Source organism: Elgaria multicarinata, chromosome 10 (genome assembly GCF_023053635.1).
Source record: "Elgaria multicarinata webbii isolate HBS135686 ecotype San Diego chromosome 10, rElgMul1.1.pri, whole genome shotgun sequence".
NCBI classification, from domain to species: domain Eukaryota; kingdom Metazoa; phylum Chordata; class Lepidosauria; order Squamata; family Anguidae; genus Elgaria; species Elgaria multicarinata.
This window is the reverse complement of record NC_086180.1, coordinates 29,136,726-29,160,596: the sequence shown is the minus strand read 5'-3', so window position 1 is coordinate 29,160,596 and position 23,871 is coordinate 29,136,726. Positions and strand designations below refer to the sequence as shown.

Below are 23,871 nucleotides of genomic sequence, written 5' to 3'. Positions count from 1 at the left end.
GTGTCAAAATTCTTCTATGGTAATGATGTAGTTTATTACACTTTTATTTCACCTTTCCCCCAGGGAGCACAAGGTGATGTACATGTTTCTCCCTTCCTGTCTTTGTCTCACAACCATCCTGTGAGAGACAGTCACTGATCTGAAATCACTAAAAGAACTTCATGACTAAGTGGGATTTTTAACCAGGATTTTTAACCAGGACTTTATTTTAGGTTTTTAACCACTACATCATCCTGGCTCTTGATTGCAGAGGGAAAAGTAACTTGTCGACCAGATTCTAGTTTAGTGGCTGGGGTACATTTCTTTCTAGAACTATTAACCTCTTTATTTCTTAACAGCATTGTCACTTCAGTGTCTGTACCAGGGGTGGCAGAAGGTAGGCCTGGATCTAGTAGTAAATCACTGGATAATTTGCAGTAGATCAGCAAGGGTATTTTGGCTCCATATTTTTTTAACAAAAGCAACAACGACAACAACTCCCTTTCTAAATTAAGTTATTAGAATCTCTGCTCTGAAATAACTCAAATGTAGATTTGTAGTTGTTTATATGAGTATAAACAAGTACAAGTATAAACTAGTATTTGGCTCATGAGTTGCAGTAGGTAACTAAGTCCACCCTCTGAATTACCGTTTTGCATGTGGCTCCATTTATTGGATCTTGGGGTTTAATTAAAAATAAAGTAGATCTCACAAATTTGATATCTGCCCACACCTGTTCTGTAGAGTGCTTGTGCAATCTTTGTGCCTGTTTCGCTTCTATTTGTTGTATATCCATTCTGGAGTTTTCATCTTGATACTCTAAGGGCATATGTCATGCTAACTGTATGTATACTCCCTATAGTGATGTTTCCTTTGTTCTAAGGAATCTAGCCATTCATTATACTGATAATAATAGTCATAATGTAATCTCATGCAGTCCAACTGTTATCTGTAATACTAGGATACCAAAGGCCCTATTTAAAAATACAAGGTGGTTATTTACAGTGGTGATGGTTCTAATGCCTTAAGGACATTCAGTATTGCAAAGAGCAACTTGTCAATTATTATCTGGTGCTGGGATCAACTCCCCATATCTCTTATTGTAATGTTGGGTAGCTTGTGAGTCACAAGGCACTTCCCTTGATGGAGAAGTGATAGATACCCATCACTTCCCTTGATGGATATCTATGGAAACATTATGTATGCTGTTGGCTCTCCGGAAGTATAACATTACAAGTCTTTGATACTATACAGACCAGCAGTAGCAGTACTGCTAACAAAGTATGCCTACATAATAAGAATTGGTTCTCTTTTAATTCTGTGCCATTTTCTCTTATTGTCATGAAATAGAACCAGATGTTGCTTCAAAACAGACTTTAGGAATTTTAATTGGAGTCCATCAAGAAACTGTGCCATGTTTACAGGTGATGCTTGAATGTCAGGCATTATTGTTGCTCTTTGAGTACTTTGACTTTATTCCCAACCCAAAACAACTGGAGAAGTTGCATACTGTAAACCAGAGGTGGGCAACTTGTCAGGAAAAACATCTGGAGGGCCACAACTCCCATCAGCCTTCACCATTGACTATGCTGGCTAGGACTAAAGGGCCAAAAATATGGAGGGCAACAAATTGCCCACCTCTGCCTTAAACAGTGGTGTATATAAGTATTCTACCCTTCCAGGACTAACAACCAGAGTTAATTTCTATTATGTACATGATGCAAATGATTTATGCTTCTTCCAGCTAGTGCAGAGGATACAACCATCTTATTCATGTCAGTGCAGAACAATGAGTGTTGGTACCTCTTCTGCAGGCAAGAATGGGGAAAGTTTGTATTACTGTCCTGTCCTGCTTGGAAGCATTGTGTCTTGTTGGATATTTTCTACCCTTGTAGTGATGTGGGTTTTCCAGAAAATATTGAACTGAAACTTTTTCCAGGAATTTTTCTTACCAAATTAGGTTAATTTGCATTGAAACGTTTTCAGTGTGCATTGAGAAACTTTCTGATGCCGTAGAGAGTGATCTAATTTAGCATGTTAATTTTACTTGTATTTAGTAAGCAACAAAGCTAAAAAAAATGCCCGAATGACCCACCTCAAGTACTTGATCTGAAATATTTGTGATTTTTAAAAGCATACTCAATGTGATTTAAGTGTTATATTATGTAGATATTTTTATTGGAATGATTGTAATAAATTAAAGAAAAATAGTATGTGCTTTCCTTACATTGATTAAATTAAAGACACCCCCCCCCACACACAAAGGTATTGAAAACTGTTGACACACAGAGGGAGTGATTCTGTGTCCCCAAAGCAGCGTCTGGGGGGGATATATGATTTTTTTGGTTTTCTGGTTCTGAGTTCAGAGACAGCGTTCTGGGTGTGGATCCAGGAAACCACGCTCCCTGCCCCTCGCAGCTGGCATGGAGTGATCTGAGGTGGCTGCTTCTCTGTGCTTGGTAAACTGAGCATGGAGAGAGCGAAAGGGGGGTAGTCCCAGGGGCAGGGAGGGGAGGGGAGGAGATTGCGGAAGCTGGTTCCGACAGCTTCCTAAATGCTACATGGTCTCCTCACTCCCACTCTGAAGCTCCCAGCCAAAATCGGCTGAAAAAGCAGGTCAGATAGCGCATGGGGGAGAGGATCCTCTCTGTGCTACAGCCGCCCTGCATTAGGTAGTTGTATGTCCCTGGGTTCGGGGCTTTACAAGTACCCATAGGATTGCGCCCTAATGCATTTTAGCAAACCAAAGAGCTGTGTATGATATGCTGGCAACTATTCACCTACAGCTTTGAAACTGCCAAACTTGCCTGACATTGTATTTTCAGTTGGCATCCATTCACTGTTACTTGTGAACTTATGAAATGGAAATTTTTCCACAGGAAAAGAATGTAGCACTGGAAAATTTTCCAGATTTTTTTCCCGCTCCGCATCACTGTGTGCAGGCTGAGAGCAGATAATATGCTTGCTTTTCTGAGTCAAATGTCCTGAGGGAGACTAAACAGATCATTTTCTTCACTAGAAGAAAGAGTCCTAGTTCAACTTCTTAGTATGTTCCCAACTGGTTATCTCCATGACTTTGTTTCTTTCTAAATAACGTAACGACTATCTGTAAGCAAGTGCATCTGATAAACATTTCTAATCTTCCTCTGTTCCTAGAACACTCAAAGATGTTACATTTCAGAAGGCTGGGTGCCACATTAAGATGAGCCAGGACCCAGAGCCATCAGCTCATGAATCTCATTAAGCTTTTTGCCCGTTAGTTATGTCTCTTAGTCACCATTTGTGTAGAACAGGGGTAGGCAACATGAGGCCCGCATGTGGCCCGCTGTGGCCAATTTGATCCTGTGATGTTAGTGGTGGCAAAAATGTGGGGATTTTGCCAGGAAACAAGGCATGCTTGCAAGTGAGCATCATGCTGCTGCCCCTCCCAGTGGGTGAGGTGGGGCAGTGTGGCACTCTGATCATTGATGTTGCCCACCTCTGGTCTAGAAATAGGATGGGTTGGAATTATGGCGGTCTTACTCCTGAGCTCCATCGTGGATGTCTGTAATTTAAACATTTATGCAGACATTTGCTGAACATGGTGTCCTTAAAACCTTTTTTGATAATTGATATAAAGCACACTGGCTTAAACAGATTACAAGGGTGCTGCTAAATATCCATGTGATCAGAAGCGGAAGTGGCAGGCCATTTTCAGAGCTTCATAATATATTTAAAAGTATTAAAGACTTCTTCGCCCAAATGGTTAACATCTCATCACTTCAAATACTTTGTCTGTTTCAGTTTTAGGAACTTTGCTAATGTTTTTAAACACTCAGACTGGGTGAGTGTACATTAAGCACATTAATGTGCACTGACCCAATCCAAAGTTTGGCACATTAAAGCAAAATTGAGGTTAACCATTTTTGTGGAAAGAATCATAACTTAATACTTAATTTTGTTCTAAAGCAGGCAGAGTATAAATGAGGCATTGGGTACTGGAAGGGATGTAGTGGGTATCTTAATAACACTCCAAGTAAACATTGTATGTGGAACTGGCAGAAATAATTTTGTCCTAGCCTTGCATGGGGGGGGGGGAGGGGGGACATTTCAGAACTCCTAAGTTTTCATGCGTTCGGGATTGTTCCAGCCTTATTTGTAATTCTGCAAATCCCTTATCCAAAGACATACATATAATCATACCACAGAAGTATCTTGTTCTGTATATAATAAAGAGACCAAGGTGCCCTTCTTTTATAGTTTCATTATTATTCCTGACAGGGCCAATAAAGGACAAGCATATTAGATGCACCTGTCCAAGCAGGCAACCATTTCAACTAAGTGTCAATGTATGTGTTACTTTAATTATGTAGCACACAGTTCACTTTTTTCTTTACTCTAAGGTAAGTGTGTAGAATTCAAATCAGGACTGTAAAGGATGAGGAGGGAAGGTTTAATCCTTCAACAGCTGCTTACCTCCTGAAACCTCCTTCTCCGTGCACAAAAGTTAAAGGGGAAGAAAAGCTCAATTAACACCAAGGGAGACTCCCCCCCCCCTTTGTGTGTATGCATGGAAGTGGCTAGGAAACATTAAAATCTTCTCCCCATGTGTGGTAGTCCCATTCTAGATTGGGATCCTGCACATTTACTTTATTTATTTATTTATTTATTTATTTATTTATTTATTTATTACATTTTTATACCGCCCAATAGCTGAAGCTGAAACCATAATAAAACAACCAACAGGTTAAAAGCACAAATACAAAATACAGTATAAAAAGCACTTTAGAGTAGCGATGGGTGACTTTGAGAACTCTGCAGGTCATTTCGCCACCTGGATCCTGCCATCAGACTGCAGTCTACTGGATCTCTCACACACACACCAATATGGGCAAACACGGCTTCTGGGGCATTACAGAGAGCCATGAAGGTAAAATGTAACTTGTTCGCAAGCTAAATTTGACCCTTTAGCAGCTACAGAGCCCTAGGAGATTCAAAGCTAGCTTGCAAACAATCTAGATTTGACCTTTTTGGCACTCTGTAGTGCCACAGACACCGAAGGAAGTGGTTACGCATGTTCATCTCTGTTTTAGAGCAAAGAAAAACCCAAAGAGCAGCTTCATGTGATGCAGTTAATGTAACGTGTAGGTTGACCCAAAGGTTCTAGGAGAAAATTTTAAGTTCTACCAGCCTTCAGCAGGAAAGTCAAAAGCCAATCTGAAACAAAGTAATGTATTAAGTTCTGTCCTTCATGCAGGTTTTACTGGTATTGACTCAGAGTATGAGAAGCCTGAAGCCCCTGAGCTGGTACTCAAAACGGATTCGTGTGATGTCAATGACTGCATTCAACAGGTTGTGGAACTTCTGCAAGAGAGGGTATGGAGTATTGTGATGCTAACTTCTGGGTATCCTGGGCAGCTTAATATTGGCTGCACAACTAAATAGCTTTTTAAAAAAGAGGGGTACAATGTTTAATTAATTCTTGTTTGCTTTTTACTAAAATTAAAAGTGCCTGTGACTAATTGGACAACAGGTTTTAAAAGCAAGAACAACTTAGTTAAATGATCTTTAATACAAGAATGTTCAAAAACTTTAGAGGAGACTGTGGCTGGGTTCACACAACATGACAACCCATGGCATGTTGTATATTGTGAACCCAGCCAGGCTGACAAACCGTGGTTTGTTAATCATGAACACACAAAGTGTCGCCTTGTTTCATTGCATACTGTTTTAAATCAGTTATGGCACTGACCTGCTCCACCATGATGGCTCAGCCTAGAGGCGGTGTGTGTTCCATTCTGTTCCCCATTTTGTAATGGGAAGGAGAGTGAAATGTTTTGAAGTCTACAGGAAATATTGCTATTTAGACCCAAAGGAAAGAAAATGGTGGATCCTGAACATGCCTGTACATTTGCATGTACATGCCTGTACATGCAAATGTTCTCAACTGAGTTATAAACACTGGTTTCCCTTTGTTTTATTACTCAAAATAAATGGCGAGGTAAAGTTCCTTATTACTGAGTCATCCAAACTCTCTGTCTTTGTTCTCTAATGTAACTGTTACACCTTCTAGGATGTAGCATCCTGGAACTGGCCATCTTTCAAATAAACATTGTTCACTTGGCACCCTCCGTTGCAGACCTCTAAAGGATTCTTCAAACAGCCAGCAGCTGAAAGAAAGGCTTATTTTTTTTTATTTGTGTGCATTCAAATAAAACAGTATGAAACAATGTTCTTGATGCCTTTTCAAAAGCCTCCACAAACAAGTCAGCAAATAAAGAAATCTAAAGCTCCAAGTTAGCAGAGTTAATTATGGGCAGTTCATTCAAAGAAATCTTAAACATTTCAAAATTTGAGGGTTATAGTTTCACATGGGGTGCGTGTGTCCGTCCATCCGTCCCTTCACAACAGAGATTAATAGTTAATATTTGTATGTGATGTCTTGGGAAGCTAACTTATTTTTAAAGGAACATATGCACAAATGAAAGTCACTTTTTCTGAAAATTTGACTTTAAAATTAATTTCTGTCACAATTGCATACTTGGATAGCCACCTGAAAGAGCTTTCTCAAGTGGTGAAGGAGTTGTTATACCTAAACCTTGCGAAAGATATGTTGGAACCCTTAAAGACCTACTATGACAAATTTGCTAGGCAATTTGAGGGTAAAATCACTATCACTGATACAGTTCCAAAGGAGGTGTCCAGAGCACAATCTGGTCTAGTGTTGTAGCATCATTTTCAGTTGTTGTGACCTCAGGAAATGGACTGGTGCTTGAAGAGGTTCACAATATGACGTGTTCTCAACCCTTGCTCATGTTGGTTTCTTGCAACTAGCTGAAGGGCCTTGACTGAGTGAAGCCCCTGTTTATTAGTGCCTCATTGAGAGGGAGTGGTCCAGCCAGCTTAAAGGGATGCGCTTGTGAGACCAGAAATCCTTGGGAGACACGTAAGATTGTGACTATTATTGCTCTGTTGGAAATATCTCTTTTTGGACAAGTTACTCAAGGATGATGGTGGGGATCCAATTCCAAGCATTTTTGATGAAATTAATTATCTAGACCCATTTCACTCTGGCTTTAGGCTGGATTTTTTTTTTTTTACTGAAACAGCCTTAGTCATCCTGCTGAATGACCTTTTTCAGGTGAGAAACTGGGGAGTGCAAACCTATTGATTCTCTTCTCAGCAAGCTTTGATATCATTGACCATAGTATCTTGCTGGACTGTCTTAATAGAGTGGGTGCCATGATCATTTATATCTGGAAGGTTGGTTTCAGTAAGTAGTACTGTGTGGTTGCTCCTTGACTCCATGATATTTGAGCTGCAGGGTCCCACAAAGTCCCATCTTGATCTTCATGCTTTTAAATGTCTGCATGAAGCTACTGAATACAGTCATCCAAGGATTTGGAGTGAGGTGTCGTCAGCATACTGATGAAAACCAACTGTTATTTCTCTGTGTTGTCTGAATCCAATGAGGCTGTGGAGGTGCTGAACCATTGTCTGGACTCGGTAATGAATGACTACCATTGTCTGGACTCGGCCTTTAAACTGAAGCTAAATCCTGACAAGGTTGAAGGCACTGTGTGTAGGTGGGTCCCAGACACAGGAAGTGGGTGTTCAACTGGTTGTGTATGAGGTGGCACTTTCCCTGAAGTAGTCTCCCCCTTCCCCCACTGCACCTATTTTTTCTGAGGATTGACAGATGTAATCCCCTCACAAAGGGTTACAATATTTTCAAGTATCATCCAATTCTAAGAAAGCAAAGTTAAGTTATAGAAAAGTTATTTCCCATGATAAATCAATGAGAGGCACAAAGCTTGGCTCGGGTTCAGTAGCTGGGTTGAAATGGACAGCCTCTGAACTGGCCAAGCAGAATTGGGCCATTTTCTGAAATGCTGCATCATGGTCCCGAGTCGAATCTGGGGGTTAGTGCAGATTCTAATTATAAGAACTGGGCCTGGATAGCAACAACTTGAGTGACAAATACTTCAGTGAACAGAGCATGCGCAACTCTTAGAAAACTACTCTTTGCTTTGCAGTGCTTTCCAGGTCATCCTACAGGTTTATTTGCTTTTGCTTTGAGTTGTTAAGTAAGATGCGTTAGAGTGCAGAATGAGTTTTAATTGGAAGGCCTTTCAAGTGCTGCCCCCCAAATTTTTAGCAATAGGGTGTGAAACCGGGGGGTGATCCACAAAGAACGAGCAAACCAGAAAAGTTTTCTCCACTACAACAAAAGTTTAAATATTTCTGCCCCGAGTCCTACATTTGTTCCACTCATGTGACAAAAAGAACCAGATTTTTTTTGTGGTAATCCATCACAGGCTGAAATCTGGAGTTTTTAAGCATGTCTAACTTTGTTAACTTGTGGCCTCTGACTATTTACACAATTGGGTCCACTCTGCCCATGTAGGATATGCAGGGCTGTTAAGGGATAAATATCCTTGGTTTGAAAACAAATCCTTTGTTAGATTGGTTTAACTAAATCTAGGATTTTGCTTATGTAGTCCAGTGCGTGCTGCCTGGTCCGTGGGTACAGATATACTAAATATTCCATTTATGCCTGTAGTTGACTATGTTTTGTGCTATCTTCCTATGTATGTGTTGATACAGGCACAGCTGGATTGTCGTTGAGATCTGAATAGCACTTAAAATGTGCTTGCAGTTCTCCCCCACGTTGACAGTGCTGTGTTCAGTTTTAATAGATGCAATAAATATCATTTATTTCCTAGCTCTGAATACTGAATCAATTAATAGTGATTGTAGCAGCTCAGTAAGACAAATGACAGTACACAAGGCATTGCAGCTATATGAAGTTAATAGAAGACTTTCCTTTTTCCTTAATGGTACGTGTGGTTTTAAGTTTTCAGAATTGACATTAACTAATGATAAATGGATTTGTGTGTTTGTCAAGTGCACTGAAATGGGGAGCGATGAAAGTATTGGATATATCTATTTGTTTTTTTAAGTGACTTCAATAATCACCAAGTGAAAGTTCTGCCTTCAAGTCGTCGCTAGAGGGCCATCTAACATAGCTTTTTCATTGAGTTGCATTGTGAGTTGCCTGTGTTCTTGCCTCTGTTTTTAATCTAAAGCGATGTTTTAAAAGCTGTCTCTATTTACTAATCCTATAAATTAGTTAAATTTTTTTTTATCCTTTTCACGAAATAATGGTTTAAAGGTCCGGAAATATGTTTTATACTGTGGACAAGACAAACTTCCTAGCCCAATTTTAAGGTTTTGTTGAGGTGATGGTAAAATGCAGGCATGTATGCTGACAATGCATAGTGTGTTACATATGTGTGCTGCAGTTGAGATAGCAGACTTTGTAGTAGTTATAGAACATGATTAATTCTCATGCTTGAAGCAAAGTTGAAATTATGAGAAATGCTTTGTAATGCACAAAAGCAGAATGTTTTAATGAATTGCTGAAACATTTCATAAAACGACTTTCTCCTTCACCTTTGCTCTTGCATCCAAAGCAGGCATAGCAGAAGGTGTTTTTCATACTCCATAGCTTTCAAAAGTTCGAACCATTACTAGCAGTTTGATTAGAAAAAATATATTTAGCTGCAGCCATTATCTTCTCTTTGAAACACAAACCCACATATTTAGATGCCGTCACTATATCAGTCCTGTCCATAGGTCTTCCGGTCATAAAATATAAACATTAAAGTAGAACTTTATTGTTATTAGATAAGAGTAAACTAATGACATGTGGTTATAATTCTTAACTGGATCTTTATCCCCGTGTAAAACTGACTTTATGCAAATGAAGCCCTTTAATATAAAAACACATTAAAATGTTTCATTTTCTGCAGTTTTTATTCATATACATATTTTTTGAAAATTAACACTTTCAAGATGAGAGATGCTTATGACAGAGGAAGCTTATTTCTAGGCTCCTTCCACTAGAAGTAAAACAAAGCAGTATTAGTTTTAAAATAGATACAAAGCCTTGTAGTAAATCAATGGAACCTTGTCATTAATGGAAAATGTAATTTGTCTGCAAATTTGATGAATATTTGTTCTCTTGTGCTTTTTTGAGTTCTTTAGTAAACACGGTAGAAGCAATATTAATTTGCATCTCTTCATGGACTAGAAGTGTTGCATGTTGAATGCATGTATCTTGTCTATGCTTGAATTTACCAATTCTAGAGTGGGTTTTTTATGATACAAATCTGTCACTGGCTGGAACTTGTGTTAACATAGGGTTATATCCTTTTTTTCTTTTTTCTTTTCTTTTGCATGTAAGAAGAATAACAACATTAGGTGCACTTTGGGATTATAGCTAAGATTAGAGCTTTTACAAATGCTGCCCCTAAATAGTACTTGTTTCCGTAAAGCTAGCATATTCCTGCAGTTCTGTGGTTGCAATTCTGTACAGGCTTATCTGGGAGTAAACCCCATTAAATGCCGTAGGACTTGCTGCTGAGCAGACATGCATAAGATTGCACTGTTAATCACTAAGCCTTTTCCCAGCCTTGGGTACCCAACATCCCTAGTCATTGATCATGCTGGCTGGGGATGATAGGAGATCTAGTTCAACAACGTCTGGGAACCCAAGACTGGAAAATGCTGCTCAAGGATCTTATAACATGGTGGTGGCGTGAATCCTTAGGATGCTATTCCTTTATTTTGGCTGCCTTTGCTAGCCATGCCAAAAATTGATTGCCAGATCCTCCAAAGAAGCTCACCTCTAGTCCTCCCAGCCATCCCAGTTACCTTCGCCCACCAGCAACCAAGCCAGCCCCTGCCAGTCTTTTCTGCTGGAATATCAACCAGTTTGGCTATTGCTGGCCAGTGGTTTTGGTCTCTCCTGTGGGTAAGGGATGGATGGGGGTTGCCATTTGGCTGCTCTGAAGCAAGGTCTCCTTGCTTCACAGCAGCCAAACTCTGAAGCAAGGACACAAACCCCATTTGCAACAGCCTTCCTACCAGTTTTGGAGCTGGGGAGAGGGCAGGGATCACCATAAAACCAGCGGAACAATATGCAGCTGCCTCTGCCGCTTCGAAGATGGGAGTAAGGCTTGTTGCTCACCAGATTCACAGTCACCACAGCAACCATGTCAAAGTACGGTTACTTGGGAATAAGAAGCCGTGAAATCAGTCATGAGAGAGCGCTGAGCTGTTAGACTGGTTTAGCCCTAATAAAATGAAAGATGTGACACTTTTGAACCCTTTGGTTGTTAAAACTGGCCTTGGCTATTACTTTGTTTCTAAAGTTCCCCCAACCAATTTTGCTCATGCTTAACAATTTTTTTTTTGATGAAGGGAACATGCCCCTGCCACTGAAGGCAGCAACAGTGGATGTCTTGAAGTCCACCAGTAGCTAAAGGTCTGCGTGTGTGTTTCTATGGCCCCGTTCAGACAACATGCATTCCATTAACCATTTTATGGTTAAGCAGCATGGTTTAGGCCTATGTCTGTCTTTAGAACACCAAATTTAAACTGCCCAGATGTTATGAGCTGAAATCTCTGTTTACCAAGTGGCAGAATTTGTGTTTTGTTTAATTTCTAATTGTTTTCAGATAATTGCTGCCCATAGACCATCATCTTCACATGACAGTTGCTGCTGTTTCTTTTAATTTCGCCTCACACTCATTTCTCAGTGTTGTACCCAATGTATCCTATTAAGTTGTTTACCCCAAACAATGCTAATTTGGTTTGGCTAGAAGATTCCCAGCGCATCTAGTTCCTGCACCTCTTGACAGATTTCTAGTATATTGCCAAAGATGTTCTAGCCTCTGTCTTACTTGTAAGGAATGGAAGAACATAGACGCAGACTTCAGTTTTTGTTATGTTTTGTGAATGGCTCCCTTACTTTAAGAAACTGCAGTATATTTTCCTGTTTCAAAATCAAAGCACGATTAACAATTTTTTTAAGAACATAGAGCTCGTCTTGAGGAGGGGAAAAAAGAAAGAATAGAAGGCTGCTTAGGCACCAACCACCTAAACTGTTTTTAGTTATGAATAATTTTTAGACACGTCATTGGCGAGAAATTAACTTTGTGGTGACTCCATCGCGTTCTTTTCCCACTTGAATGTTGTTCTGGTTGTCTGCGTACTTCTCTGTGCAGTTTGGCAAATGCCGTGTTACACTGTTTCTATCCAAAATGTGTTCTTCAAAAAGGCCGTACTGTTGTACAGCCTTATGCCAAGCTGTTGGGTCTTTCTTGGCTGAGTTTAGGCCGCCATACTGTGGAAGACAAATTGATGATGATACAAGGTTTAGAAGGCGAGGTGGAAGAAACACATCTTGTATTTCCTTCGTTGCTAGTTTTGGGTCTCTCATAAAGATGGGATTAGTGGGGAGTGATGCCATGGATGTCTGTTCTCTCCATATATTAAAAGAATGAATATATCCCTTTGGGAATGTGCACAGCTCTTCCCTTTCCCGCCCAATTCAGAAGCATTAACAGAGGAAGTGTGACCCACTTGTTCTTATGCTGTAAAAAGAGGATATATTAAACTGAACTTGATGAATAGTCATAAGACATTTCATTGTCTTTAAAGCAGGTTAGTTAATCTTGCAGTCCCTGGACTGTGTTATTGGCTATTGAGTGCTCCGGAATTGCCTTTTTGGTGGGTCGCGTATATTTCTAAAAAAATAAATAAAATTTTACACACAAAGTGTAAGACCCAGCATAGACTTAATGCTATTTTGGTTTGTTTTCTTTAACCACGATTAAGCGGAACACCCGAATACTTAAAATTTGGTTAAAGATTGGCCACAGATTTGACGTGAGTGCTCAACCACTTTGACGTGAGTGGTTTTGTACTGACAATGGCTGAATATGACATCTGTCCTGGGCCTGTGTTGACAATGGCCTGGTTCAGAGGAGACTGATAGGCTTCATAGACAATGGTGTGCCTCAGTGTGTTCCAGGAACTCTCCTTTCCTTTCCACTCTCTGTTGTAGTCCAGGAATTGCCTATACTCACCAGCAAAAGCTCCTAATTGGCTGTTTTTCTTTCAAAATAAAAGTGGCCGTGTTAAACACAGTGTTTTTATTTTATTTTAAAGCATGCTTAACTTAATATGTAGTTTGACCCTTGGTCTCCAGTGTTGTTTCAGTGTTGTTAGAACAGCTACGTAATAGGAGTTGGATTTCTGATGTTCTCTGAAGCCAGTTTTGGTGGTTCTTTAGCTTAGATGTGGAAGCATATGGCAGTGCGGCTGCATCACAGCTACTCAGGGCTTATGTAATGTCCGGCCCTTTGCTGTGGTCCCTCTGAACAGTTTCTATCAGGTTAGCATGAAAAAGAGTCTTGGGACACCTTAAAAGAAAAAAAAAACACCCACCACCCATTTGTTACTCCATAAGCTTTTGTGGACTACACCCCACTGATGGCTGATGCCAGCCTTTCTCAGAGGAATTCTATCTTCAAACATATGAGTCAGTCCTGACAGAGTTCTCTGAAAGCTTTTTAAAGAATTCCCCAGAGGAAGGCCATTACTAAAATACTGGGCTGAAACGTGTTAGGCTTCTTAAAGAATGAAACTTTCAGCATCTTGAAACTAGTTCTCTCTTTTTTGGATCTATTGTGGATGCTTTCCAGTTCTCTCATATTTTCCTTATGCCAGTCTTCCCCAATCCAGTGCCATCCAGATGTGTTTCATGCTGTCACTCCCATAATTGCCAGCCAGCAAGGGAGTTGCAGCCCAACACATCTGGAAGGGGCAAGGTTGGGGAACCCTGGCTTATGCCATAATAAATGTGTTTGCATCACAAGGTGCAGTTTTTGCTGCAGCAGACGGACATAGCTACCCCTCTGGAAACTCAAGCAGCTTGGAATTCAGTGCTTTGCACTTAACTGCTGCATCCCACACCCCACTCTTTTATTTCTGGATTTGGTTTCCCATATAGGCTACTGATTACAAGATGACTTAATATGCATCTCACCTGCTTTCTCCCCCTTTTCAAGCATAGTGCTTCTCCTTTTCATGTTATTTTGTATACTCTCATGGAGAAAGAAGGACGCCATGGGTTATGTGTGCCTTTCTTTGATTAAAGAGATTGCTTCAGCAAGTTATGGCTGTATGGGAAGACTGAATTAGTTAACACATTTCTCCAGAATTTTCCGAGCTATTGCTGGATTTTCCAGTAATTTTAATCCCAAGTAAATGTGTTTCTGCAGATAACTCAAATGAAAAAACAAAGTTGCAAGTTAAATCTGATTCTGGCTTGGAAAATTAGTTTTTAATTTTAAAAGACTGTGTTTTACTGAACTGCAACACCACCATTTCAAAATGTTAAAATTGTTGTTTTATCTATTAAGAACATGTGCCTTTTTTCCTAGGACATTGTACCAGTGGATGCTTCTTATGAAGTTAAAGAGCTGTATGTGCCTGAAAACAAACTTAAATTGGCCAAAACAGATGCAGAGACTTTACCGGCCCTGGAAATAAATAAGGTAATACAGATTTGCTTATAAAGTACACAAAAGTAACTCAACTTCTTTCCCATGTATAACCTGTATTAGCCATTAGTACATTGAAAGTTTATATGAAAAACAAAAACAAATCCTCCTCCCAGTAACTTCGAGATTGCAAAAGTTTTCTGCTGGATTGGCTTGGGGGTTCCTCTTGCCCACCTGAGGTGATCAGGTGTGTATTTTACAAGCCTAACAAAGTTGGGTTATGCTTCTATGCTTCAGTTTTGAACAATAAATAATGATTCACAGGTTATTCTAACTTACATTTATTATCACATTTCTCTTTTCCGAAATCCCAGTGATTCAGGAAAATTGTCTTGGCTTATTTTCTCTTCTAATCAGTTTCACACTTTCTCCAGCAACTTTTTTTCTACAGCATTTTTACTGCCTGTGGAAGTTGATTCTCTAATTTCATTCTTTCCACCCCCACCCCCAACATTCTCTGTGTTTTATGCCTTTTCCTCTTTCCACATTGGTTAACTTTAATTCCTGCTGTTTTACAGATTTATGCCTTTGGGTTTATGGATTTATGGCTGTACTTCACTTGATTAACTTCTCTTTCTATGATGCTGAATTTAACTATATCCCCTTGTAGTACTAATGCAATTTAATCACTTCTGCCCCTTCTATTAGGCACACCAAAGCATCTGATGAATATTGTCCTCTAATGAGTACAAATGCAAACAAATTTTAAATTAGATGGCTGCTGTAACCACCCAATCCTTAAAGTGTTTGTATAGTTTCCCTCTTTTTTCAATAATGACATAAGGTGTACCATAGTTTCTCCTTATGTCTTGGTATAGCCCTTTATGTGTCTGCCTGTTTATAATTCTGTTATTTTGGTGAATTAAAGTAATTGGTCGTAACTTACCAAGTTACTCTCATATCCCTTGGAAACCACTTTCAAAGAGAAAGATCCCGGAATATTTGTTCATTGATAGCTTAAATGCCCAGCAATTGTGTGAGGTGGGTGGAATGAAGCTTAAATGTATGTTTAAACTGAATATAAAGCTTGAGAATGTGCTAAAGTTGAGTTTTCCCTGGAAATGAACTATAAGTACTGTAGAATTTCTTTATTCTTGATACAATATGTAGTTTGCTCACAGAGTTGGCATTATGAAGTATGCATCCATCATATTTATGGTTGTAATATAGTGGGACCTGGATTGGGTGAATCAAGAGTAAGAGGCTGGTAGGGTGGATTGATTTAAATTAAGGTGGTTTAAATCAGCAAGAAAAATGGTTTATTGAAATCACTGATTATTATAATCAAGTTTCCCATTTAAACTTTTGCATGGATCTCCTGAACAATGATACAAATCTGATTACAAAGAAATGTTAATATACAAGTTGAGCATTACTGTTTCTTTCTTACAAGCACAATTTACATTTCTTTGACTCACTGTGTATATTTTCCATGGTTTCCTTTTACCTATGAAATGGGAGACCCATTCCCACTCTTATACAACTAGCTTGTTCCTCTTCTCTGAACAGGTGTGTCTATGACTCACTTGACCAAGAGAGAAAACAGTGGCTGTTTGGACAGACCCCACTCAGCAACAGATGTATGAATCCCAGCTGAGTGTTCTAGGCTCCAAGAAGTAATTAATATGCATTTCACAAACTCTCCTAAATGCATGCAAGTTATAATACTAAAAGTATAATGGAAACAACAGCAAGCATAGTTTTAACTTAGGGCCTTGCTAGACCAGGCCAGCTGAGCCGGCCTGGAGGCGGGGCGATGGTGCGCTAACTTTAACGCCCGCCGCCCAGCCTCCTAGACGGCCGACGCGTAGGGACGAAGGAAGCCCTGCAGCGTCGGCCATTTTTTGTTTGTTTTAAAGGGGCCACGTGCCCCCCGAAGACTGCGGACAAGGTAAGCGTTTTTTTTAAAAGATTAAGCCCCCTGCCCCCTCTTTCCCCGCCCTCCCTCCCCCTCCCCCTCGTCACCTTGTGCCAGCTCTCCCTCTCCCTTGTCGCCTTGTGCCAGCTCTCCCTCCCCCTCGTCGCCTTGTGCCAGCTCTCCCTCCCCCTCGTCGCCTTGTGCCAGCTCTCCCTCCCCCTCGTCGCCTTGTGCCAGCTCTCCCTCCCCCTCGTCGCCTTGTGCCAGCTCTCCCTCCCCCTCGTCGCCTTGTGCCAGCTCTCCCTCCCCCTCGTCGCCTTGTGCCAGCTCTCCCTCCCCCTCGTCGCCTTGTGCCAGCTCTCCCTCCCCCTCGTCGCCTTGTGCCAGCTCTCCCTCTCCCGTGTCGCCCCCCAGGATCCCCCCCTGGCCCAATGTAAGCGAGTAGCCGCAAAAAGCCATGGAAGTCTCTAGACGTTCCGCAGCCCCGGCCTCAGGCCGGAGCTGCGGAAAAGGCACGCCATAAGCGACTTCGCTTATGGCGTGTTAGAGGAGGCTTCAGTGCGGCCTGGGACCGGATTCCCCTGTGCGTCATGTGGACGCACAGCAGGGAAACCGGCTCTCAAAGCGTGCTAAGGCCTCGTCTAGCAACGCCCTTAGTAAAATTTAAGTTCTCTAATCTAGCAGTTAATATAAAAAATCCGTATTTACCTAAAAGGAAAGCTGGGTGGATAAAGCCAGCATAAGCATATTTGGTAGGTTTCTCATTCTCTCAGGATCTTTCTCCCAAACAGCTCAAACCCTTGTCTTTTATAACCCCCATGATATTAATTACCTCATCCCAAGTTTTGGACCTAGTTCGAAGCTCTTATTTCTCCCAATGTAGCCAGGTTTACCATTGACACCAGTAATACCTTAATGAAGGTATCTATCTAAGCTAAGCAGTTTTCTGCTTCCAATGCTTAAACAACCCACTTGTGGCAACTTTCTTACCCCAATATATAAGAATATATTCCATTACTCACAGTTATCTCACAACACACAGAACTAATCACATCTATTATGAATAATACTCCTGTGTAATACAATGAATTCTTATCAACAATACGTGTTACATTTATCCTTTGATACCTATAAAGGGAATGTCTTTAACATATTCCCAGATAGGGTCTTTCTTATGACCAGCATTTATTTATTTATTAAATTTATATACCGCCCCATAGCCGAAGCTCTCTGGGCGGTTTACAAAAGTTAAAAACAGTGAACATTAAAAAGTATACAAAATTTAAAACCATCAAAAATATCTAAAAACAACAGTATCCATGTAAACAACAACAGTTCTGGGGTCCATTAAAAAACAAACAAACTTAGCATATGTTGTTAAATGCTGTTTAACAACATGGCAGTTTTGAGGTTAATAGTACAATCCTATACGTGATTCCTCAGAAATAAATTCTATTGAGGTTCCACCATCATGTCACTTGCAATTTGAGGAGCTGCCCAAAGCTCTAATAGGTCCAGCTGTGCAAAAACAACAGTAGGGAGAAAAGAGCCCTGCATCTTGATTTGGATTTTGTCAGGGTGTCTGGAACTGATCAAACACTATCCTTTTGTTTGCAGGTGGATATGCAGTGGGTGCAAGTTCTGGCAGAGGGTTGGGCGACTCCGCTTAATGGCTTCATGAGAGAGAGAGAATACTTGCAGTGCCTTCATTTTGACTGTCTACTGGATGGTAGGACATTTCAGATTTTAATATAACAGAGTCCACTTGTACTGGTCATGAAGGGAGGCTGTGGATAATCATTAGTCCTTAAAAAAACCCCACCCCAAACCAACAGCCATGTTGGGTCAAATGAAAGATCAAGGGTCAATCTGGACTCTGACCGTAAGCAGTTAAAAATATTCTTGCACTTCCTGCCTTGGTGTTCCTGCTACACTTCTTCTTTCCTCGGCTGTTCCCTCCCCTGCGCAAATTGGTATTGTTGCTTTTGTTCTTTTTTCCTGCCTTATTTCTCCCTCTGTCACTCGCCTAACAGCCATAGAGTGTTGCGCTATATCAGCTGCCAGGCATTATCCATCCATCCTTCCTCCACTCCTCTCTCCTTTGTTTTGTCTAGTAGATACGGGGAAGAGGGAAAGCTGGACTAGATGTCATTACTGAAAAAAAGCTAACCAGAAAGGAACTTGCCAGGTGGCCAGAGGTCATAGCTTTACAAAGGAAACAGAGATGTAAGGAAAGTGTTGATGCGTCGAATGCTTGGATCATCATTTGCAAAATGTGTACTCCATAATCCTTTTAACTTCACATACTAAAAAAATATGTTTCTTTATTGGAAGCAAATGCAGTTCTAAGAATTCCAGGTAATAGCATCTTGTAAATATAAAAACAATTGAACTTTGGCAATCATTGAATTATTAAGTGCATAAACTTACTTTATAATGATGTGGTTTTTTAAAACAGACCACACACCTATACTGTACCAAGCTTCTGGGTGTTAAATTCACAATACATTAAATTTCAGCTAAACAAACATTTAACAACTTCACAACAACGTAGCATGAATTTAAGTTCTTCAGCTTGAATGTATGTTTTGCCAACATTAAAGCAGTAGATTAACATCTTGCAATAATAGTTGGTGTACAGTTAACTACTTTGGCACTTTGGTCATTTGGGGGTAAAACTTTGCTAAATATGATTGAGAAAAGAGTATTAACATGGTTAGGCATCTTGAAAACTAGCTTTGTTCCCAATAAATCTGTAAGTCTCTATATAACAGAACTGCATTTCTGTGATTGACTTTCACAGATGAGATGTGTGAAAAGGTCCTGTTTTTGACAAACATGCATAGAATTGCACCCTAAGTATGTTAGTGATGACAATAGAGCACATTCTCCCATATGAATCTGTGGGTATGTTACGTTCATCCTTGGTGTCCTTTGCTGGTGCCTTTGCCTCCAGAGGTCAGATGAGTAACTGTCCCAGAGTGGGTGTTCTCATTTGTGGTTCCTTCACTCTTCTCCAGGGACTTTGGCTTGGTACCTAGTCATGTCCTTTCTTTTTCTTTTGCTAACCACCTTAAGAATAGCAGCACAAGGGTATAAATAGCCTAAATAAAAATAAATGTATGTGTATTATATATGGACATTTCCCCTTAGTCACACCCTTTTCAGTTTCTCTTAATGATTCAAGAGTTGTTTTAGCTTTCTATTGCAGTTGTGTATCTCTTAAGCTTCCAGTCTTGTGCGTCATTAGAAGGAGAGATGAGCCTCTCAAAGTGTTATCTCTTTTGGCTATTAGCTTGGGCCTCATGATTCCCCCCCCCCAGGCAATTTCAAGCTTATAGGGTAGGAACGGTGCTGGACACAGTCATGGTTCTGTAAATGCTGGAACCTTCTTGAGTGCTTCCTATAGTAGTCAGCGGTCATTTCCATAAGGAATTCTTCTGAGTACAGTTATGACTTGACGAAGTAACATCTCTAGAGAACCAGGCTGCATTGCCATGGCAGCCCAGCTATTTGAGTTTGGATTGTGCAGTTGCAGTTTGCTTTGTAGAGGGAATGAGTATTGGCGTGAGAGACTCTTGGGAAACATGATTTGCCTCCCAGCACAGTGCAGTGGTTTTTCCCACTCGCTGTCATAAAGAGCTGGGTTTATAGACCTGTCCTCTGTGCCTTTACCTAGATGACAGTGGGGAGGAGTGAAAATCTAGAAGCACTGCAAGAATTGCTGAAGCAGGCCTGCCATCACTTTTTAAAAATTCATTTTTATTGTGAAATTTCAACTTTATATAGATACATATATAAAGAAAAGACAGGGAAAAAGAGGGAAAAAATCACATGCATTTGTATATATCCGTATCAATGAATACATACTGTATGAAATGTATATATATATACACAACTTTTTAGTAATTATACCTGAGTTTCAACAAAAGCAGATGTGATATCCAAATAAGTATTCATTTGAATGTGGCGTCTCTATGCCAGAACTGAAAACAAAGTAAGTTTAAGAAAACAGATACAAACAATATATCAAATTTAGATATAACTATGCTTATTACAATAAAATAATATTAGTAGAAAATAGTTTTAATCTTAAAGCAAATACATACATTTAAAATTTAAGCAGAATAGTCCACATCAAACTTCAAATAAAAATCCCCAAACGCGTTTCAACCATACAGGTCTTCATCAGTGGGAAAAGGATATGTGGATTTTTTTAAAAAAAATATATATATACAGATATTTAAAAACAACTTTTTATGCCCCAGATATAGGGAGTTCCTATTGGTGCTCTACCCCCTTTCTTTTGAGCCCAAGGTTTTACTCTAATAATGATTATTTACCCAAAGTTGGCTCTTGTAAATCTTCAAGCTTGTAACACGAAAGATAGGGGACTAGATACTCCCTCCTGTCTTCAAGAGGCTGGTGGATAAAGACACCTAATTAGTTTGCAAAGTTGGCATAATTGAAACAACACTCCCACAACTTGCTCACTCTTAGAGAAAAGTATATAATATTGAGTAATCTTACCTTGGCCGTCTCTACGCCATCCATTCAAATATCGAAAGCGTTATTTCGATATTTGAATAGATCCATTGCATTACAGGAGGAGAGCTTTTATCTTTCCAGTGTTGTAATATGAGTCTTAGTTGTCAAACAAGCACAGAAAATCCATTTATGCTTAACTTCCAAGAAGCAGGTAGATAAATTAAAAGGACCTGCACACTTCCTTGTGTACCAAGAAAACAGGAGGCAAGGAACTTCTCCTATGCGTTGTGGAAAGGCATGTTCTCAAAGCATTAGGGCTTAGAACAGATCATTCTTCAAGACCTCTGGAGGATTTGTCATCTACATGGAAAACAGCTATTGTTTTATTTCCTGTTTTGTTCATTCTTTTTAGGGGGAATTATTAACCTATCGGTACCTATAGTGCTGACAGCTACCAAGGAAGACAAGGAGAGACTAGATGGCTGCACTGCTTTTGCTCTGTTGTATGAAGGTCGGCGTGTGGCCATTGTCCGCAATCCAGAGTTCTATGAACACCGAAAAGAAGAGCGTTGTGCTAGACAGTGGGGGACAACTTGCAAGGAGCATCCCTACATCAAGGTAGCTTTTGCAAGCTGGTTCTCCTTGCGTGTCCTTAATGGGGTTCTGTAATAGAAGAGGATTCTGTTTAAACCAGAAAACTTCACTATTTTTCAAGCGGGAGCCGCTTTGCCTCTAGGCACCACCACAGAGGCCACTTGGGGGCTGTGTGAGGGCCCTCTGCTCTTCTCCCCTGTCAAGTGGTGCACCGGATCAGGCGGCTTTTTGAGGCCTCTCCTCTCCATTTGCCGCCATGTCAACCAAACAAGGCCTCATCATCAGTCAGTCACCAGGCAGGCAAATTTGAACAGGCTCACTTGGTCCTTGGATTGTGATGGATCTTTTTTTCTTCACTGACGGTGTACTAGTCAGTGTTGCACAGTCTCCAAGCGCAGGTCCTCATTGCTGTCTCTCTTTGTCCTACACATTCATTTCCCCCTCTAGCACCTATGCAATGCACCACTGCATCTAGCCAATCATGTTGCCTCTTGGGTTCCTCCCATGCCACAACTCATTGGTCGATTGCTCCTGTGTTCCCTTCCTCTCTTCCACTCCCAGCCACCTTACAACTGACAAATAGCAGGTCTCCTGACTCTCCACCTGCAGAGCCTGCTCCAGTAACCCAGATCGTAGCAATCAGCCCACCGCTAAAGTAAACAAGTTCTCTCCTGCTGAGAGTGAGCATCTGTTGCAAAGAGAGAGAGTGAGTGAAAGGCAGAAGGTAGAGAGCCACACTTGAGGTAATTTTGGAGCTGCCTTCACCTTGGGTCTTGCAGTGAAGAACACTGATGCAGACTTTGACCCATGTTTCCTTGAGAATTCTCCTTCCTGTTTTCATACAGGAACTCTCTCTAAGAAAACAGGGATTCTCCCTCCTGATTTGTCACTTGTTTATGCGTGTTGTAGCTCCTCAGTGTGGAAGCCTGACTGGAAGGATATATGTGTGTGATGTGAGATATATATATATATATATATATATATATATATATATATATGAATATGAATGACAGAACAGATTTAGCATGAGCCCTGTAGACTGCCAGTGAAGATCAGAGAGAAGTTTGTCCTCTCCTGTGGTTTATAAATGTAGCCTTGTGTGCAAGAGACATACAGGAAGTACACCAAAATGAATTGCTCGGCGGTGATGACAGGAAAACAGCTGGCCTCTCTGCCTCAGGGCTTGGCTCAGCCAGATCAGAGTACTGGAGCCCAGCTTTCCGCTTGTCCTTTATTCTGACAAACAATTTTAATACTGCATTTAATGTGATCTCTTAACTGTTACTGTGACCCGAATTCAGGTCATAGTTCAGATCTGTAAAATGTGGTAAGAACTCTGGCTTTTGCTCCTGGCGTGCTCAGACTGCTGAGCTGCTAAATATCAGATCGGCAAAAGTGCATTTCCATCCACTGGTCAGAGAAGAAGCGGCTTTAGAGAGTTTACTTGCCCACTCCTTGCCAAAAAGTGTTTACGGCTCCAACTGCCAGTTGCCCTGGTAACTGGAGAGCAGAAGGGAAGCTCACACTGGCCTCTGCTATTGGCTAATGCAGCCTTTCTCAGCCGTCCCCCCAGATATTTTAAGTTACAGGTCCTGTCATCTGGAGGGCATCAAGTTGAGGAAGGCTGGGCTTACAGAATCAGAGCTGTGTGTCATCTGCATACTGATGAGACTTTAGTTCAAACTTCTGAACGATTTCTCCCAGTAGCTTCATGTAGATGTTGAACAGAGTGGGAATCAAGATAGAATCTTGAGCTATCCCAATGGCCATGGGGTGGAGCAGGAGTCCCTCAACAGCACCTTCTGGCAATGACCCTCCAGAAAGGACGGCCACCATAACACCATTCCCCTGCCCCCACTCCTACCCTGATTAGGCAACCCAGAATGATAACCTGATTAATGGTATTGAAGACAACTGAGAAGTCCAGTAGAACAAACAGTACTGCGCTCTCCCTGGCATAAGTCATTCAACACGCTGTCCCAAAACTGGGCCGTAAACCAGATTGGAATGGATCCAAATAATCAGTATCACCCAAGACTGCCTGCAATCACCATCTTTTCTGGTATCTTACTCAAGAATGGTACATTAGATACTAGGTGATAACTGAATCAAAGGATCCAAATTTAGTTTTTGATTTTATCAATGGATCCAAATTTGGTTGTTTCTATAACAAAGGTTTAACCACTGCCTCCTTATAAGTGTAGTAGGAACTACATTCTCCCTCAGAAAGGCAGTAACCTTTTGGAGCTCTCCTCATGTTTACCATCTTGAATAATTTGGCAACACCAGCAAACCCTGGCCACCTCATTGCTCACCCCTAATTCCAAGTTAAAACAAATTAAAAAGCACAAGTCCCAATTCAATACTTGGGAGCAGGGGACTCTTCTTACATCCTTTCATTATGAGAACTGTTACATTTGTTCCTACTCTCTGCTATCCATTCTTGATCCAGTTGCCAATCTATCTCGATGGCTGCTCCAGTGCTTTGGAACTCTCTTCCCAGGGAAGCTAGACTGGCTCCCTCCTTGATGGGCTTTCGGAAGCAGGCTAAAATTT

The 23,871-nt window shown here is 40.7% G+C and overlaps 1 protein-coding gene across 1 annotated transcript in view; it reads left to right on the top strand.

The window, feature by feature from the left end:
- PAPSS1 (3'-phosphoadenosine 5'-phosphosulfate synthase 1) overlaps positions 1 to 23,871 on the top strand; it is a 63,974-nt gene that overhangs the window by 13,670 nt on the left and 26,433 nt on the right. The window contains exons 5-8 of the mRNA XM_063135384.1: positions 5,216 to 5,334; positions 14,256 to 14,369; positions 17,851 to 17,962; positions 21,134 to 21,339. Coding sequence (XP_062991454.1) covers positions 5,216 to 5,334; positions 14,256 to 14,369; positions 17,851 to 17,962; positions 21,134 to 21,339 — 551 coding nt within the window. The remainder of the gene's footprint in view (positions 1 to 5,215; positions 5,335 to 14,255; positions 14,370 to 17,850; positions 17,963 to 21,133; positions 21,340 to 23,871) is intronic.